Raw genomic sequence first — 21,592 nt, forward strand, 5'->3', positions numbered from 1 at the left:
GTTTTCTATAGTTCAAGAGTCTCTTTTATGGTTTGCCTCTCTGTTTTTCCCCTGAGTTCACTGTTTTATTTCTTAAATTCTACATGTGAGGGAAATCATATGGTATTGTCTTTCTCTGACTGACTTGTTTCTCATAGCTTAATACTATCTAGATCCATCCACATCATTGCAAATGGCAAGATTTATCTTTTTACATCTTTATCCATTCATCAGTCAGTGGATCCTTGGGCTCTCTCCATAATTTAGCTACTGCTAATAATGCTGCTATAAACCTTGGGGTGCAATGTATCCCATCAAATGAGTATTTTGTATCCTTGGGTTATTACCCAGTATGTTACTGCTGGATCATAGGGTAGTTCTTTTTTTTAATTATTTGTCCCATTGTCACTGAAGACATCAGTGCCCAATTCTGCTTCTGCCTGCCATACCTAGCCAAATGATCGGTAGAAATCTGTGTTGTATTGACAACGGCATTATGACCTTATCTTTGGTTTTCAACAAAAAAGACTTATGATTATCTAGGTGGTCTTCATTATATTTATATAATGAAGTGTTTATTCATAAAGTTATTAATGAACATTTAGGTTATTTTCATTTGTAACTATTATGAAAAATATTTCCAAAGAATATTCATGTTCAAATCTTTGTTGACTTATGTTTTCATTTCTGTTGGGTAAATATCTAGGAGTGAGATTGATGAGTCATAATGTTAATTTACTATTAAATCTATAATAAAATGTCAAACTTCTTTCCCAAATATTGTATTATTTTACATTCCAAACATCTTGTGTATGAGTGGTAGCTATTCCTTATCCTCATCAACATTTATTATTGCCAGTCTTTTTCATTTTAGTCATTTGCATGTGTGCATTGTGGTTTTAATTTGTATTTCCTTGATGACTAATTATATTGGGCAGTGTTACATATGATTATGGGACATTCATATTTCTCCTTTTTAAAGTGTCTGTTCAAACATTTTGCTCATATTTATAGGGTTGTTTTTCTAAAATGTAGTTATAGAAATTCTTCATATAAACTATATACAAGTCTTTTGTAAAATTTTCTCCCAGTATGTGGCTTGGCTTTGTATTTTCTTGATGATATCTTTTAAAAAGTCAAAGTTTTTAATTGGGTCAAGTTCAGTTTATCATTTTTTTTTGTTTTATGCATTATGCTATTTGTGCCTTATGTATCCCAAGATTTTAAAGATTTTTCATAAGTATTATTCAAGAAGTTTATTGATTTTAGCTTTTATGTATATATCTATGATCCATTTTAAGTAATATTTGTAAGTTAAGTATCAGGGCATTTTTTTTCTGTATGTATTTCCAACTGTTCTAGACCCATTTGTTGAAAAATCATCTTTTTCTTGGTATCTATATTGAAAAGCAGTATATCACATACTTTGTGTTCCATTATTCCGTATATCTATCCTTATACCAACACCAGATTTCCTTACCCTAATTCATAAAATCAGGTAAAATGCATCTTCATATTTTGTATTTCTTTATCAATACAGGTTTTGTGATTTTAGGTTTTCGCATTTCTATGTAAAATTTAGAATCAACTTGTCTATTTCTACTCACACCCCCTAAAGAAAAAAATAATCCTCCTGAAAGTTTGATTGGGATTTTAAAAAAATCTATAGAATTTGTGGAGAATGAACATATTCATAATTTTATGATTTTCAAACTATAAACATGACATATTGTTCCATTTATTTAGGTATCTTTAACTCTTAAAGTTAACCCTTTCATGTTTTTGAATGTTACTGTAAAGTGACTACTTGTAAAAATTTTAATTCTCAGTATCCTTTGCAGGCATATAGAAATAAAATTAAATCATGAAATTTGTTCACTCCTCCTATTAATGTTATTTTGAATGACTGATTTATATTTTGAAAAATAGTTACAAAATAGCTGAATCAGAATTATCAACAGAAATGAGTATATGAAAAACAATATGCTTCTGGAGTTTATTCCAAAATTAGAGGAACATTTCAGTATTTTTCAACATATACTATTACATTTATAAAGAGAGAAAAGTTGTAAAATACTGCATATTGAAGAGAATTTGATAATGGCTTGGACAACCAGGAGAAAAGAAAATGTCCTTTTCATTCTCAGATTTCTCAATGATGAACCTTGGCTACCTAGTTTATAAAGTTTTGGCTTCCAGTCCCATGATGGAATTTTATTCCTAAAGCACAAGTGTCCTTACAAGTCAACTTCTAAGCCAGGCATTTAGTCTAGATTTATACTATTCATTGAGTATTGTGAAAATTTACTCTCTACTATAGGCTCTTCTTTGATACTAGCCTTGGAATTCCCTGTGATGTCATTGATTTTTGCTCCCCCCACATTAATATTTAGTGTGTATTTGATCCCCTATCTTCCCTAAATACTCCTGATAATTTTTCATTAAAATATTTATATTGTGAAGCATAACATACTTTTGTTAATATTGAAATATAAAAATGAAAAAAGAATATCATCTGACTCCTATAAAATTAAAACATGTTATATAGTAATAAAGATTTGCTATATTTTAATAATACACTAACTTTGTATTAATGTATTGAAGACACAGTATCTAATTTTATATAAAATATTACATGATAAACCAGGTGTTACAAAAATTCAGGAATAAATTGTTGTTTTATAAAGGTACCTGATAAGTTTATCTACTATTTTGGATGAAAGATCTCTCATTACAGCTTCTCTTACAACATACCACTCAAAACAATTCCATGTATGGGGCGCCTGGGTGGCTCAGTGGGTTAAGCCGCTGCCTTCGGCTCAGGTCATGATCTCAGGGTCCTGGGATCGAGTCCCGCATCGGGCTCTCTGCTCATCAGGGAGCCTGCTTCCCTCTCTCTCTCTGCCTGCCTCTCTGTCTACTTGTGATCTCTGTCTGTCAAATAAATAAATAAAATCTTTAAAAAAAAAAAAAAAAAAAAAAAAAAAAAAAAAAAAAAAAAAAAAACAATTCCATGTATTATAGTTTTCAGAGTACAGATTTATTCTTAGGTTTTGTTTTTCTTTTTCTTTTTCTTTTTTGGTGCAGTTATAAATGGTGTTTTAAAATTTTTCTTTCTGCTAGCTTGTTATTAGCATATAGAAACACTACTGATTTCTCGGTATTAATTTTGTATCCTGCAACTTTATTGAATTCATTTATTACTTCTAGTAGTTATTTGGTGGAATTTTTAGGATTTGGTGGTATTATGTTATCTGCAAATAGAGACAGGTGGTATGCAAATATTATGTTATCTGCTCTACTTATTTACCAATATGGATGCCTCTTATTTCTTGTCTGATTGCTGTGGCTAGAATTTCTAGCACTATATTGAATAAATTGGTAAGAGTGGACATCCTTGTCTTGTGTTTGATCTCAGAAGAAAATCTCTCAGTTTTTCCACTTTGAGTATGATATTAGATGTACTGGAAGATCTATATTCTGAAAACTGAAACAACATTGATGAAAGAAATTGAAGATTACACAAACAAATGGGAAGATATTCCATGATCATGGATTGGAAAAATTCATATTGTGAAAGTTTTCATATTACCCAAAGCAATCCACAGATTTTCAGCACAATTCCTATCAAAATACCAACAACATTTTTCACAGAACTAACACAAATGACACTAAAATTTATATGGAATCACAGAAGACCCTGAATATGAGTCAATACACCAGAGAGTGATCTTAAGACTGGCAGAAAAAGCTCCACAAATAAATGTAGGGGAGAAGCCAAATCTGGGAGGTTAGAAAAGGCAGGAACAGTGGTTGGGACCTGCCTGCAGGAGGGAGTTGCAGGCATGGAAAGTGGAAAGCACCAGTAAGCATCATGGAGAAAAAGAGTCCCTGTAATGTCTGGCCTTGAAAACCAGAGGGACTGAACTCTCTGTTTGCATAACCAGGAGGACTTGGAGCCTAGAGCTTTGAAAGTCAGCCTGGAGGGCAAGTGAAGCTGAGTCCCCACCCTTAAAAAGACAACAGCTTGCGGAGAGGCAATATAGATTGGACAGTTTGTACAACACCTGGGACAAATTGGAGAGATATCCCTGTATAAGGATTGTAGAGCATGTTGGGGTCTTTTCTAGGAACAAAGGAGCTGGCATCTGCCATTTTCCTCCTCAACCCCTAGCATAAACACAGAGCAGAGCCGCCTGCGAAGGTGGTGCTACATATACGCTTGCTGCCTGATCTGCTAACCCTGTGCCCCACGCACTGATGACTGGCCCAGTCCAAGATTTCTAACCTCAGAAATGGACTTTGTGTGAATTATTTTAATGCTGTACACCTTCCCTAACAGCTGCCTCCAGGCACTGCATCCCCCGTGGGGTGGCCATCGCTTAGGGGACCCAGTTTAGGACTAATGGCTCAGCTCAAATTTTGCTAACTGCTTTGTGTGCCCCACCCACCTACCACAGAGCCTCAACTTCTTCCACAATTCACACCCAGCTACCAGGGACACAGACATCACATGTCCCAGGTTGTCACCACTGCAGCATGCCACCTGTAGAGGTTACTTTTAGGTAGTCTCGAGCAATGGAATGTAGAAAGGGCCCACAGTGACCACCTGGCTGAAAACACAGTCCCATCAGGCGACCCACCTCAGAATATCCATAGACCCTAACTAACCAATGGGCTACTTAAAACTAGGCACAGTTACCAAAATACTACCTCACCTTTTCACTTTAAATATGGCCTCTAACCACTTTAAATATAACCCCTGTCTCATTGCAGACAGCCTCTCCTTTGCTGTGAATTCCTCCCTTCCCCATTCCCTTGCAGTGTATTCAATAAACTTCTGACTCCTTTGTTGGGTGAATCCTTTCACTGCCTCATCATTGGCTTTCACCCAATCATTGCCCCACACTTTGGAGGTCTCCATCTGATTGAGAGACATAACACATTGCATCCCCCTATCTGCTCCTGCTAACATGCACTATGCCTCTGACTACTACCCTGCTTTGGGGGACCCAAATTAAGACTACTGATTCAGCACAAATTTCTCCAATGCTGTGAGTGAAATATCCAGCCACCACCTTGCCCCATGCCAAGCCCCTGTGCTCACAGATGCCTTGCACTGCAGCCAGCCACCGCATGATCCTGGTCACCTTGGCAGCCACCCACACTGCGCCCTGGCTGCTGCCACTTACATGTGCCATGCCCTGGCCACTGCTGCACTTTGGGGGATCCAGGCTACTAGCAGCTCACTGCAAATTTTGCTAAGATCACCACCTACTGTGAGCCCTCCTGAAGTTTTGTCCCCTGAGAGCTAGCCTACCTGGGTTTCATTAATACCACAAAGGGCACACAACAGCCCACAACAGGCGGAGGTTTAGCACAGAAGTCTAGACTGAAAGGAAAAGATACTCAGAAATAATAGCAGGATGGAAGCAACACACAGGAGACTCCTCTAAAGAGCCCAGGTTCTGGTGAACAGATTTTAGTATAGTGCACTGCAGGGCACTACAGGACCTCTTCTTCATAAAGCCACTACTTTCAAAAACAAAGGATGTAGATGACTTTCCTAACACACAGAAACAGAGGTAGACAAAATGAGGTAGAGGAAGTTGTTGCAAATGAAAGAACATGGCAAAATCATAGCAGGAGATCCAAGTGAAACAGAAATAAGTAATATGCCTGATAGAGAATTTAATGATTATAAAGATACTCACTGGACTTTAGAAGAAAGTGGAAGACATCAATGAGACCCTAGATGAAAGAATAAAATATATCAGAAATGAAGAACTCAATAAATGAAATTAAAATACAATGGATGGGTTAAATAGTAGGTTGCAGGTAGCAGAGGAATATATCAATGGAAAACAATCAAGCTGAACAAGGGAGAGACGAACAAAAGTTGAATAGTAAGAATACACCCAGAGAACTCAGTGACTCAATCAAGCATAATCATATTCACATTTTAGAGATCCCAGAGGGAAAGAGAGGAAAAAGGGGGCTGAAAATGTACTTGAAGAAATAATAGCTGAGAACTTACCAAATCTGGGGCGGGAGACAGACATCCAGTTTCAGGAGGCACAGAGAGCCCTTGACAAATTCAACCTAAAGAGGTCTACACCAAGACACATAGAAATTAAAATGGCAAAAAATTGTGATAAAGAATTTTAAAGGTTATAAGAGAATTAAAGATAGATACATACAAAGGAAACCCCATAAGGCTATAAGGTTATTTTCCAGAAAGGAGTGGCATGAAGTATCCAAAGTGTTGAGGGAAAAATCTGTATCCAAGAATACTCTATCCAGTAAGGCTATTATTCAGAATAGAAGGAGAGGTAGTGTCTCGAGCAATCAAAAACTAAAAGATTTAATAACCACTGAACTAGCTCTATAAGAAATATTAACAGGGTTCCTTTCAATGGAAAGGAAAGACCATAAGTGAGAATATGAAAAATAGAAAACACAAAAGCAGTAAAAATAAGTGTTTCTGTAAAAGTCAATCAAGACATTCATAAAATAAGAGGATATAAAATATACCAAATATCTAAAATGTAAAGGGGAGAGGAGTAAAGAATGAGTTCAAAATGAAGTGACCAGCAGTTTAATATAGACTGCTATATGCAGAAGATGTTATATATAAATAATAATAACTAATAACAATAATAGTAACTGCAAATCAAAAAAACAGGAACAGATATGCAAAAAATAGAATAAGGTATTCAAGTATATCACTGAAGAAAACCAACAAGCCATGGAAGAGATAAAGAGAATAAAAGATCAGAGAAAAGCTGCAAAAACAACCATATATCAACTAACAAAATGGCAATAAATATGTACCTATCAATAATTATTTTGAATATAAGTGGACTAAACACTCCAAGAAACACAGTGGATTAAAAAAGACTCATCCACATGCTGCTTACAAGGGACTAATTTCAGACCTAAAGATACTTGTAGATTGAAAGTGAGGGGATAGAGAAACACTAACCATGCAAATGGAATGCAGAAGAAACCCAGAGTAGCAACACCTGCATCAGACAAAATGACTTTTTAAAAAAAATTAAATTCCAGTCAATACATAGTGTAATATTATTTTCAGTTGTACAAAACAATGATTCAACAATTCTATACATCACCCAGTGCTCATCAAAATAAGTGTAGTCCTTAACTCCACCACATACTTAACACATCACCTTACCCACCTTCCTTCTGGTAACTGTCAGTTTATTCTCTGTAGCCTGTTTCTTGGTTTGCCTCTCTCTCTCTTCACCCCCGCTTTGCTCATTTGCTTTGTTTCTTAAATTCCACAAATAAGCAAAACCTTTTATTTTTCTTTCTCTGACTGACTTGTTTCGCTTAGCATAATACTCTAGATCTGTCTATATCATTGAAATTGGCAAGATTAATACTTTTTTATGACTTAGCAATATTCTATCATAAATATATGCCACACATCTTTATCTATTCATACATCAATGGCTGCTTCCATAATTTGGCTATTGTAGATAACACTGCTATGAACATTGGGTGCATGAATCCCTTGGAATTAGTATTTTTGTATTGTTTGGGTAAATACCTCATAATATAATTGCCAGGTCATAGGCTAGTTCTATTTTTAACTTTTTGAAGAACCTCCATACTGTTTTCCAGAGTGGCTGCACCAGTTTGCATTTCGCCTTTCTCCACATCCTTGTAAACCAAGAAATAGACTCTTAACTATATAGAAAAAACACATGTTTACCAGAGGGGAGGTAGGTGGGGCATGAGTTAAATAGGTGATGGGCATTAAGGAGTGCACCTGTCATGATGTGTACTCTGTGATGTATGGAATCTGAAATAATAAAACACTGTATGTTAACTACACTGGAATTAAAATAAAATAAAGAAAAAAGATTAAAAGGCAACCTATTCAATGGGACAAGATATTTGCAAATGGTATATCTGAAAATGGGTTAATATCCAAAATATATATAGAATTTATATAAACACCAAAAAAAATCTGACTTAAAGTTGAATAGACATTTTCCCAAAGAAGACATCCAGATGGCAAATGGACAATTAAAAAGATGCTCGACATCATTAATCATTAGGGAAATGCAAATCAAAGTCACAATGACACATTATGCCAGAAAGAATGGGTAACAATCAAAAGGACAAGAAATAACAAGTATTAGTGAGGATGTGGAGAAAAAGGTACACTTGTACACTGTTGGTGGGAATTTAAATTGGTGCAGCCATTGTGAAGTACACTGTGGAGTTTCCTCAAAAAATTGAAAATAAAAATTCATATGATCCAATAATTCCACTACTGTTATTTATCTAAACAAAACAAAAAGACTAATTCAAAAAGATACATGCACCCCTACATTTATTGCAACATTATTTACAATAGCCAATATATGGAAGCTATTTAAGTGTCCATCAATGCATGAATGGATAAGGGAAAACGGTGTACACACACACACACACACACACACACACACACACACTGGAATATTACGCACCTGTAGAAAAGGTTGAGATTCTTCCATTTGAGGCAACATGGATACACCTAGAGGGTATTTTTCTAAGTGAAATCAGTCAGACTGAGAAAGACAAATGCCATATGATTACACTCATAAGTGGAATAAAAAAAATGCCAAATGTATAAACAAACAAAGCAAAATCAGATCTATAAATACAGAGAACAATCTGATGGTTCCCAGAGGGGTGGATGGTGAGTGGTTGGACAAAATGGGTGAAGGGGAGAGAAAGATACAGATTTCCAGTTATGGAATGAATAAGTTACAGGAATAAAAGGTATAGCATAAGGAATATAGTCAACGATTTTTTAGAATGATGTGTGAGGACTGTTGGTAGCTATACTTATTTACCTAGCATAATGTATAAACTTGTCAAAGCACAAAATTGTAAACCTGAAACTAGTGTAACATTCTGTGAACTATATGCAAGTAAAAAAATTCACCGTAAAATGAAAATAAATCAATACATATATATAACACTAACATTTTACACACATACTATAAATTCACACATTTAGTGGGGTTAGGTGGAGTAAAGCTTTATCCATAAACTTAAAGAACAAACCAGATAAAAAAGATTATGGTTCTCAGATTTTATGAGTTTGCAATTTTACAGTATCATAATATCAAGAAGTTACCAGGAAAAAAATAAAAATAAAAGTAAATTATCATGACAAATTTTAAAATATAGTGATAATATGTCAGTGGCTAGGAGTTAATGTTATTAATATAATGCTTATAAATAAAGAAAATATGTGTCCTACTTAATACCCACCACCAGTCTCACCTAACTCCCCATGCTTTTCCCCTCCCAGACCCTCAGCTTGTTTCTCAGAGCACTGAGTGTGGTGCATAAACAATGAATCTTGGAACACTGAAAAGATAAAATAAATTTTTTAAAAAAGAAAAGACTGTAAATAAATAAAGGAAATAAACAGAAATTCATCAACAGAAATATAGACACAAAAATATAAAATAAACCATAATGTGCAGATATGTAAAATTTTTAGCACATAGGTAATAAAAATAATAATATTGAAGTAAATATAAACAGCTATTTGTGCCTATCCACTTTACTAATTTTTAAATATTACTATCAGTCTTGTGAAACATCTCTCTTACTATGTAGAAAGAAGAAAGTAGTATATTATGAGGAGTCATTACTATTTGTGCTCTACTATGTAATAATTTATAGAATTAATGTTTAATATAGGGGCTAAGAGTTAAAAAGATATTGACAAACTTTTTTCTTTGAAACATTATTTAGTATAATAAAATGTTATAATTTAGCATCTCTATTCTGTCACATCCATAAATTGTTATATATTCCCAAGATGATATCTTGAGGAGGTTTGGTAAAATAGAAAAGTATTACTCAAATAATTAACTTGGTGAAATATTTTGTATATTTTGACAATAAATACAATTATTTATTTGATTGAAAATTCCTATTATTTAACTCTTATATTCGTTTGTAGGAATGCAGTCATAAAAAATGTTGTAATCCTTTAGATTGTACTCTGATTGGATATGCAGAGTGTGGCAATGGACCATGCTGTGATAGAAAAACATGTCAGGTAAGCTTTCAAAATACTACATGATTTCCTTCCATAATTTTTTGTGTTCTTGTGCATTCATTTTTATAGTATTTTTTAAACTGTTTATTTTACACAACTTTCAAATATGTAACTTTATATACCTGATTCATACACTGTTGATTTCCACATTCTGAGGATGTCTTTTGACTTTTTTCAACCTCCTTAACTGTGCCTCTCACTGCACTGTTTTTAATCTACCCAGGCCCCATCCAGTTATTATTTAATATTTATTCCAGATTATTTGGACAGTATGAACTCCTCTTGGTCATACCTGAATTAAGCTCTTCATGATCACGCAACTTATGACAAAATTACAAATAAGCCACCCAAAACATGGTTGACATACAATGTTTGAATAAACGAACAATAATAGTAATCTCATTTTGAGAATAGCAGAAAAGAAGTCCATGTAAAATAGTTGGCAACATGTAGCATGTCTAATATCTAATACTGAAGTTTAACTTTGCAAGGACTCCTGGTCCCAAAGATTCCCAGATTGAATCTTTGACTTCCCTTAGGAAGTTGTCCATTCAATTTTCCTTTGTAGCCACACGTGAAAGGAGACTGAGTAAGATTCGTTTTTGGGGATCACTTCATTGTAGTGTCTTGTCTTTTCTGTGCCAATTTCAGGAGTCAATGACAATTATAGAAGCTGATTAATTAGAGATCTTGATTGCCAGATTTCAGATTAGCCAGGTTCTCTGTCAATGAAAGCTCTTCTAACATCATCCTACTTTGTTCTATGTGTGTTCTTTTTCATTCTATGTGCTTCTTTCACTCTGTAATTAAAGCCAATGGTCACTTGTCTTCAAGGAGTATAAATATAGAGGCAAGCCTCGAGTTTCTACCACTTAGCAATAAATCTTGTCACTCTTCCCGTCACCAGAGCGCTCATCTTGGCCTTTGTCTCCAAATCAGCAGGATTGAGCAATAAGGCTTTTCTACAACAGTCCCTTGCCTTTCTTTTGCACATGGAGCTGATTGCTACATATGGTAGAGCCTTTAAAAACATTAAGGTGAAAAGGACGTTCCATAACATTTGCCACTTACAGGCGAACAATTTAGTGGCATTTACTACATTCATAATATTGTGCAACTGCCACTTCTATCTAGTTCCAAAACATGTTCCTTACTCAATCAGGAGACTCATAGACCTTGAAGCCGTTGTTCTCCTTTCTCTCTCCCCCTCAGTCCCTAGCCTCCACCAATTTGTGTTCTGTCTGGAGTAACCTATTCTGGATATTTCATATAAGTAGAAGCATAGAATGTATGACCTTTTGTGGTGGCTTTCTTTACTTAAGATAGTGTGGAAGTTTCATCCACCTTGTAGCATATATATCTGTTCTCCTTTATATGACTGAAAATATTCCATTGTATGAATATACCATGATATGTTAATATACTCACCCATTGATGGACATTTGGGTTTTTTCCAATCTATTTTACTTAAGAGTAAATTGATAGTTCATAATTTGACCTTAAGTACTGAAAAAAGTAATAATAATGGAAGTGACAGAAATACACTGCTCTTGTTAAAGTTTTTTTTTTTTTACATTTTTGGTTTACTACTTTAAAAAAAAGGCTGATTTTTCTTTGTCTCACAGATAGCCGAAAGAGGACGCTTATGTAGGAAAATGACAGATCCATGTGATTTTCCAGAATATTGCAATGGATCATCTATATTTTGTGTACCTGATGTGAAATCTGCTGATTTAGAACCATGCAATAATAAGACTGCTTATTGCTTTAAAGGAGTCTGCCAAGATCCAGATATGCAATGTGAAAAATTATTTGGCAAATGTAATAGATGTATCTTTTTTTCTGGGGCTCATTTTCAAACTGTGTTTTTCTAAAGACAGTAATCTATCCAATAGCCTTCATAAGAGGTACTGTTTGTATAAATTCAAATTTGAAAATAAAATTGTGAATCAGTGTGACTTTGAACTATGTAAAGAGGCAAAATAGACCTAATAAGTATAGGAAAAAAAACAAAACAAAAAGGTATTAATTAAGTTTCAGATGATTGGTGCAAAGAAGAGTAGAATATTAGGATTGTAGATAAGAGAGCAAATGACTGCTTTCTTAGTCATTTCTGCCTATCAAAATTTTCCTATTCTCAAGTGGGTAATTTTTAGTGTTTCTCCTTTTGTTTCCGGGAGATGACACTAAATATTTATAGTAGATGACACTGAAGGGCATGGCTATTGTCTAGATATCTCTATATTAATTTTTTAAAGAGTAATTATAACCTTATATTTTCAGTCGCTAAGGTTTCTACTTATTTATGTACACAAGAAGTGAATTTTCAAGCAGATAATTTTGGAAATTGTGGAAAATCAACTTGTAATTTTGGGTGTGTATTCAGATAACTATAATTTTTCAAATGTGTGTGTGTGTGTGTGTGTGCATGCACGTGCAAAAATAATGCCAATGAGAGATGGACCTAGTATATACAGATGAATTTATTTGTTATACTTCATAAGATGATATATGTTCTGAATAACTTTGATGTTATGAGCTGAGAAACATTTTGAATTATTTTCATGTTTTGAACTGTTAATTACTTAATACAGGGTGTCTCTAAGTGACATATGAGCTTTTTTTCTGCCTTCTATTGACAGGAGTATCCTTTGTGGAAAGGTAGTTTGTCACTGGACACATTCAGAAATAGTACCAATAAAAGCTTATGATGTTCAATATACTTACCTTGGAGGCCATATCTGTTTGTCGGCATATTTAAGAAATGAAACACACACTTCAGGTCGTGATATTACCTTAATGAACAGTGGCACTATGTGTGGAGTAAATAAGGTAAATAAAAATTTTACTCGATTTCCATATATGTGTGCATCTGAGTGTCTGTGTATGTTCATGAGAGAGATAGAGAAAAAAGAGAGGATAAGGTTCAAGATGTGAGTCTGGAAAAACCCTGAACTCACTTCCTCCCTGGACATACTGAATCTACATACCACTGAGATATAGAACTGTTCCTCCTGGAGAGAGAAAGAGAGAGAGACTTAAAGATTTTTTCATTTATAATTAATGTTATAAATTTTGGTTACTCTATCATGATCTTAAGATTCAAATCTCAGAATTTCTATTAGTCAAAGGAACACTTGCTAGTGGACTATCATTGTTTTATTATAAATTTCTCTATAGATATTTAAACTTGTTTTCTCACACTTGAGAATCTAAAACTCTTTGTTAGGCTAGGATCTGAACTTCAAAAAATTTGTGTAAACAAAGAACAAAAAAGAACAGATAATACACCAAAAAAGTAGGTCAGAACAACCTAATAACAACAACAAAAAAAAGCCAAAAAAAAAAAAGCCAAGAATTTAATCTTTCTAAAATTGACAAGGAGAATTACTTTCATTATAGTGAAACTAAAACATTTATTTGCTCATAGACCAACTTGCCTAATTCTTCCTCTAAAATCACAACATATATATGTTAAAAATTTAGCCTTTCTACAAGACACAATAATAAAAGAGTTTAAGCTTTGTTTATTTTTTTTCTTAAAAATTTTGAGAAATAGAACAAAATATTTTTAAACTGGTACAATTAAAAAATTAGTTGACCAAAGGAATAACACTGCACAATTATCTCACATTTTAATTAAAATATTTTACATTGATATATAATATTTTAAGATATGCATAATATATACATATACTGAGATATACATACATATTATGATATACATATATATTATGTAGTGTTTTCTTTGACACGAGCTGGGTGTCCAACAATTCCAAGTAATTCAATGCCGACACTATTTGGAGATAAAATCACATCTCACAATTTAAAAATTCAGTGCCATAATACTGTCCCCATTTTAGAGACCAGATGCAAATCCCAGACCACCCATACTTCTGACCATCTGGCTATAAATACTGGAGGTTACCATGGCCCCCTCCTTGGGTTTGATAATTTGCTCATTTGGGTCACAGAACTCAAGAAAACATTTTACTTATGTTTACCAGTTTATTATAAAGGATACAATTCAGCAACAGCTAAATGGAAGAAATGCATTGAGAAAGGTATATTGGGGGTTAGGGGGCAAGGAGAATGTCATAGTGTCCAGGACACCTCTCACATCTCATCATTGCCACAAGTTGAAAGTCTTTGAATCTCAATGTTCAGAAGTTTTTATCAAGTTCAATTTCTAGCCACACCACTTTTCCTACTTAGAGGTCTGTGACTGGGGCTGAAAGTTCCAACTCCCTAATCATTTGGTCTTTTTAATAACCAGCCCCACCCAAAAGCAATCTAGAAGCTCCACCCTAAGTCACCCCATAAACATAAACTCAGGTTTGGTTGGAAGCAGACTAATAACAGAAAACATTCTTATCACATAGGAAGTTCCAAGGGGATTTATATGCTCTGTGCCAGAAACCAGGGACAAAGACTGAAGTATTGTTATGTGTTATACCACACACACACACACACACACACTCAAACACTATTTTGTGTATATTAATGAGTGATTAAATAAGTTAGTAAATTTATGTATTTACTCCATCATATTTACAGTAAATATTTTTCAGTTTAAATTATTTTTTAAAGGGTGACATATTAGTTTATAATGTAGTCAGTACTAGTATGTTCCTTTGCAACTTCATCATTGTTTTTATGTCAGAATAAAATTATCTCAAGTTTACTAGTCACTTCCATTTTTCTCTTAATTTTCATTTCTTAAAATATGATATCTCAATGATGAATCTGATACCATCAAGAATCAAACTCTCAGCAGGTTTTTATTTCTTTTTTTTTTTTTTTTTTGGTAGGGGTGGGATGTCCTGCTGGTGGAGATTGAAAAACTGACTTAAAGGTTTATATAAAAATGCAAAGGACAGAAGACATACAAATGGCTAACAGACACATGAAAAAATGTTCATCATCTTTAGCCATCAGGGAGATTCAAATCAAAACCACATTGAGATACCACCTTACACCAGTTAGAATGGCCAAAATTAACAAGATGGTAAACAACAAGTGTTGGAGAGGATGTGGAGAAAGGGGAAACCTCTTACACTTTTGGTGGGATTGCAAGTTGGGGCAACCACTTTGGAAAACAGTGCAAAGATTCCTTAAGAAATGAAAAATAGAGTTACCCTATGACCCTGCAATTGCACTACTGGGTATTTGCCCCAAAGATACAGATGTAGTGAAAAGAGGGGCCATCTGTACCCCAATGTTCATAGCAGCAATGGCCCAGTCATCAAACTGTGGAAAGAACCAAGATGCCCTTCGGTGGATGAATGGATAAAGAAGATATGGTCCAGGGACACCTGGGTGGCTCAGTGGGTTAAGCCTTTGCCTTCGGCTCAGGTCATGATCTCAGAGTCCTGGGATCGAGCCCCGCATCAGGCTCTCTGCTCGGCAGGGAGCCTGCTTCCTCCCTCCTCTCTCTGCCTGCCTCTCTGCCTACTTGTGATCTCTGCCAAATAAATAAATAAAATCCTTAAAAAAAAAAAAAGAAGATATGGTCCATATACACTATGGAAAGGATGAATACCCAACTTTTGTATCAACATGGACAGGACTGGAAGAGAATATGCTAAGTGAAATAAGACAAGGAGTGAGAGAGGAAGGTAAGGGAAGGAGAGGAAAAGGGCAGGAATAGAAAGAGAAGGGAAGGAAGGGACTGAGATATGGAGGGAGGGAGACTGGCTTTTCCTACTTGGTTCAGTAGGAGCTATAAATTGGCATGATGTTTTACGCCCACGTTATTTTTAATTAAAAAAATAAAAACACAAAACTGGCAGCCTTTTCCATGTGACAAGGATTTGTCAAATGACAGTCTCATTTGGGAACCAGCCATTTAGGTCGTGGTACTTCCAAAACGTTAAATGGATAGTGATTCTCCTAAAGGACAGACCACTTGCAAAGTCCAAAATCTATAGTCACCATTAATTCAATTGCTTTAGGAAACAAAATACCTTCCTTAATTTTCCCCTTTGGGATAAAGTTGTTTTGTGGAATGCATTTTATAATTGAGAGAATGGAGAGGTTAGTAGTGAATATGAGAGCTAACTGCTTCTGTGGTTTTGTGGACACTTCTGTGGATAATTCCACATTTTGGCCCTCCTGTCCAAACTGCATTTTTGGCTCCTCTTCCTTTGCTTTTCCTTATTACTCTGAGGCTGCAGATCCTCCAAGCATTGTAGGCTGGTCAACCAAGGCTCTCTCCTTGACCATTGTATGTGATGTGGTTGATCCTCAATCATTTTACCCATTGGTGGGCTTCATTTTATTTTGAAATCCCAGGAAGTTCTTAAATCTCTCATCTTCTAATTGCCTTGTTCTGATTCTCCTTTACTCACATTATTAGGAAAAGGGGAGTAATTGTGAGTGCCATGTCTGTGAATTTGAATTGAAATTATTCTGTGGTTATTTAAAAAATTCATCAAAGATATACTTCATTTTCATTTGTTACTCCACGTTGTTCAGTTGATTTCAGAGTGGTTGGAAAAAAATATTATTATTATTAATGTGGTCCTTTATAAAAATTATCTTAACAGAAAAGAACAGAAAGAAGGAAAGAGGGGACACCTTATATCTTATGTATAACACGATGAAAAGTATGTCTCTTATGAATTGTAATAAAATTTTAAATAAAACACATATATTTATACTGCATGGAGATAGGCATTATTCCAATAATGCAAGTTTGTCTAATACTGGATGTGACAGAAAGCTTTTTTTTTTTTTAAATTTTATTTTTTATAAACATATATTTTTATCCCCAGGGGTACAGGTCTGTGAATCGCCAGGTTTACACACTTCACAGCACTCACCATAGCACATACCCTACCCAATGTCCATAACCCCACTCCCCCAAACCCCTCCCCCATCAACCCTCAGTATGTTTTGTGAGATTGAGAGTCACTTATGGTTTGTCTCCCTTCCAATCCCATCTTGTTTCATTTACTCTTCTCCTACCCCCTTAACCCCCCATGTTGCATCTCCTCTCCCTCATATCAGGGAGATCATATGATAGTTGTCTTTCTCTGATTGACTTATTTCGCTAAGCATGATACCCTCTAGTTCCATCCACGTCGTCGCAAATGGCAAGATTTCATTTCTTTTGACGGCTGCATAGTATTCCATTGTGTATATATACCACGTCTTCTTTATCCATTCGTCTGTTGATGGACATCTAGGTTCTTTCCATAGTTTGGCTATTGTAGACATTGCTGCTATAAACATTCAGGTGCATGTGCACCTTCGGATCACTACGTTTGTATCTTTAGGGTAAATACCCAGCAGTGCAATTGCTGGGTCATAGGGTAGTTCTATTTTCAACATTTTGAGGAACCTCCATGCTGTTTTCCAGAGTGGTTGCACCAGCTTGCATTCCCACCAACAGTGTAGGAGGGTTCCCCTTTCTCCGCATCCTCGCCAGCATCTGTCATTTCCTGACTTGTTAATTTTAGCCATTCTGACTGGTGTGAGGTGGTATCTCATTGTGGTTTTGATTTGTATTTCCCTGATGCCGAGTGATATGGAGCACTTTTTCATGTGTCTGTTGGCCATCTGGATGTCTTCTTTGCAGAAATGTCTGTTCATGTCTTCTGCCCATTTCTTGATTGGATTATTTGTTCTTTGGGTGTTGAGTTTGCTAAATTCTTTATAGATTTTGGACACTAGCCCTTTATCTGATATGTCATTTGCAAATATCTTCTCCCATTCTGTCAGTTGTCTTTTGGTTTTGTTAACTGTTTCCTTTGCTGTGCAAAAGCTTTTGATCTTGATGAAATCCCAATAGTTCATTTTTGCCCTTGTTTCCATTGCCTTTGGCAATGTTCCTAGGAAGATGTTGCTGCGGTTGAGGTCAAAGAGGTTGCTGCCTGCGTTCTCCTCCAGGATTTTGATGGATTCTTTTCTCACATTGAGGTCCTTCATCCATTTTGAGTCTATTTTCATGTGTGGTATAAGGAAATGATCCAATTTCATTTTTCTGCATGTGGCTGTCCAATTTTCCCAACACCATTTATTGAAGAGGCTGTCTTTTTTCCATTGGACATTCTTTCCTGCTTTGTCGAAGATTAGTTGACCATAGAGTTGAGGGTCTATTTCTGGGCTCTCTATTCTGTTCCATTGATCTATGTGTCAATTTTTTGCTGGTACCATGCTTGTCTTGATGATGACAGCTTTGTAATAGAGCTTGAAGTCCGGAATTGTGATGCCACCAACTTTGGCTTTCTTTTTCAATATTCCTTTGGCTATTTCCGGTCTTTTCTGGTTCCATATAAATTTTAGGATTATTTGTTCCGTTTCTTTGAAAAAAATGGATGGTACTTTGATAGGAATTGCATTAAATGTGTAGATTGCTTTAGGTAGCCTAGACATTTTCACAATATTTATTCTTCCAATCCAGGAGCATGGAACATTTTTCCATTTCTTCGTGTCTTCCTCAATTTCTTTCATGAGTACTTTATAGTTTTCTGTCTAGATTCTTAGCCTCTTTGGTTAGGTTTATTCCTAGGTATCTTATAGTTTTGGGTGCAACTGTAAATGGGATTGACTCCTTAATTTCTCTTTCTTCTGTCTTGTTGTTGGTGTAGAGAAATGCAACTGATTTCTGTGCATTGACTTTATATCCTGACACTTTACTGAATTCCGGTACCAGTTCTAGCAGTTTTGGAGTGGAGTCTTTTGGGTTTTCCACATATAGTATCATATCATCTGCAAAGAGTGATAGTTTGACTTCTTTGCCGATTTGGATGCCTTTAATTTCCTTTTGTTGTCTGATTGCTGAGGCTAGGACTTCTAGTACTATGTTAAATAGCAGTGGTGATAAGGGACATCCCTGCCGTGTTCCTGACCTTAGCGGGAAAGCTTTCAGTTTTTCTCCATTGAGAATGATATTTGCGATGGGTTTTTCATAGATGGCTTTGATAAAATTGAGGTATGTACCCTCTATCCCTACTCCTTGAAGAGTTTTGATCAGGAAGGGATGCTGTACTTTGTCAAATGTTTTTTCAGCATCTATTGAGAGTATCATATGGTTCTTGTTCTTTCCTTTATTAATGTGTTGTATCACATTGATTGATTTGCGGATGTTGAACCAACCTTGCAGCCCTGGAATAAATCCCACTTGGTCGTGGTGAATAATCCTTTTAATGTACTGTTGAATCCTATTGGCTAATATTTTGGTGAGAATTTTTGCATCTGTGTTCATCAAGGATATTGGTCTGTAGTTCTCTTTTTTGATGGGATCCTTGTCTGCTTTTGGGATCAAGGTGATTCTGGCCTCATAAAATGAGTTTGGAAGTTTTCCTTCTATTTCTATTTCTTGGAACAGTTTCAGGAGAATAGGAATTAGTTCTTTAAATGTTTGGTAGAATTCCCCCGGGAAGCCGTCTGGCCCTGGGCTTTTGTTTGTTTGGAGATTTTTGATGACTGTTTCAATCTCCTTACTGGTTATGGGTCTGTTCAGGCTTTCTATTTCTTCCTGGTTCAGTTGTGGTAGTTTATATGTCTCTAGGAATGCATCCATTTCTTCCAGATTGTCAAATTTGTTGGCGTAGAGTTGCTCATAGTATGTTCTTATAATTGTATTTCTTTGGTGTTAGTTGTGATCTCTCCTCTTTCATTCATGATTTTATTTATTTGGGTCCTTTCTCTTTTCTTTTTGATAAGTCTGGCCAGGGGTTTAACAATCTTATTAATTCTTTCAAAGAACCAGCTCCTAATTTCGTTGATTTGTTCTCTTGTTTTTTTTTGGTTTCTATTTCATTGATTTCTGCTCTGATCTTTATGATTTCTCTTCTCCTGCTGGGTTTAGGGTTTCTTTCTTGTTCTTTCTCCAGCTTCTTTAGGTGTAGGGTTAGGTTGTGTACCTGAGACCTTTCTTGTTTCTTGAGGAAGGCTTGTACCGCTATATATTTTCCTCTCAGGACTGCCTTTGTTGTGTCCCACAGATTTTGAACCGTTGTGTTTTCATTATCATTTGTTTCCATGACTTTTTTCAATTCTTCTTTAATTTCCTGGTTGACCCATTCATTCTTTAGAAGGATGCTGTTTAGTCTCCATGTATTTGGGTTCTTTCCAAATTTCCTCGTGATTGAGTTCTAGCTTCAGAGCATTGTGGTCTGAAAATATGCAGGGAATGATCCCAATCTTTTGATACCGGTTGAGACCTGATTTAGGACCGAGGATGTGATCTATGCTGGAGAATGTTCCATGTGCACTAGAGAAGAATGTGTATTCTGTTGCTTTGGGATGAAATGTTCTGAATATATCTGTGATGTCCATCTGGTCCAGTGTGTCATTTAAGGCCTTTATTTCCTTGTTGATCTTTTGCTTGGATGATCTGTCCATTTCAGTGAGGGGAGTGTTAAAGTCCCCTACTATTATTGTATTATTGTTGATGTGTTTCTTTGATTTTGTTATTAATTGGTTTATATAGTTGGCTGCTCCCATGTTAGGAGCATAGATATTTAAAATTGTTAGATCTTCTTGTTGGACAGATCCTTTGAGTGTTATATAGTGTCCTTCCTCACCTCTTATTATAGTCTTTGGTTTAAAATCTAATTGATCTGATATAAGGATTGCCACTCCTGCTTTATTCTGGTGTCCCTAGCATGGTAAATTCTTGTCCACCCCCTCACTTTAAATCTGGCGGTGTCTTCAGGTTTAAAATGAGTTTCTTGTAGGCAAGAAATATTATATTACTTATAATATAGATGGGTTTTGGTTTTTTATCCATTCTGATACCCTGTGTCTTTTGATTGGGGCATTTAGCCCATTAATATTCAGGGTAACTATTGAGAGCCCATTAATATTCAGGGTAACTATTCAGTGCCATTGTATTGCCTGTAAGGTGACTGTCATTGTATATTGTCTCTGTTCCTTTCTGATCTACTACTTTTAGGGTCTCTCTTTGCTTAGAGGACCCCTTTCAATATTTCCTGTAGAGCTGGTTTGGTGTTTGCAAATTCTTTCAGTTTTTGTTTGTCCTGGAAGATTTTAATCTCTCCTTCTATTTTCAATGATAGCCTAGCTGGATATAGTATTCTTGGCTGCATGTTTTTCTCATTTAGTGCTCTGAATATATCATGCCAGCTCTTTCTGGCCTGCCAGGTCTCTGTGGATAAGTCTGCTGCCAATCTAATATTTTTACCATTGTATGTTACAGACTTCTTCTCCCGGGCTGCTTTCAGGATTTTCTCTTTGTCACTAAGACTTGTAAATTTTACTATTAGGTGACGGGGTGTGGACCTATTCTTATTGATTTTGAGTGGGGTTCTCTGAACCTCCTGGATTTTGATGCTTGTTCCCTTTGCCATATTGGGGAAATTCTCTCCAATAATTCTCTCCAATATACCTTCTGCTCCCCTCTCTCTTTCTTCTTCTTCTGGAATCCCAATTATTCTAATGTTGTTTCGTCTTATGGTGTCACTTATCTCTCGAATTCTCCCCTCATGGTCCAGTAGCTGTTTGTCCCTCTTTTGCTCAGCTTCTTTATTCTCTGTCATTTGGTCT

The 21,592-nt window shown here is 35.5% G+C and overlaps 1 protein-coding gene across 1 annotated transcript in view; it reads left to right on the plus strand.

Annotated features, from left to right (window-relative positions):
* LOC116855373 (A disintegrin and metallopeptidase domain 3-like) overlaps window positions 1-21,592 on the plus strand; it is a 113,404-nt gene that overhangs the window by 74,670 nt on the left and 17,142 nt on the right. The window contains exons 13-16 of the mRNA XM_032838080.1: window positions 9,977-10,075; window positions 11,701-11,896; window positions 12,359-12,449; window positions 12,718-12,907. Of these exons, the coding sequence (XP_032693971.1) occupies window positions 9,977-10,075; window positions 11,701-11,896; window positions 12,359-12,449; window positions 12,718-12,907 (576 nt within the window). The remainder of the gene's footprint in view (window positions 1-9,976; window positions 10,076-11,700; window positions 11,897-12,358; window positions 12,450-12,717; window positions 12,908-21,592) is intronic.

The sequence above is a fragment of the Lontra canadensis genome, unplaced genomic scaffold, assembly GCF_010015895.1.
Source record: "Lontra canadensis isolate GAN:19392208 unplaced genomic scaffold, GSC_riverotter_1.0 scaffold101, whole genome shotgun sequence".
NCBI classification, from domain to species: domain Eukaryota; kingdom Metazoa; phylum Chordata; class Mammalia; order Carnivora; family Mustelidae; genus Lontra; species Lontra canadensis.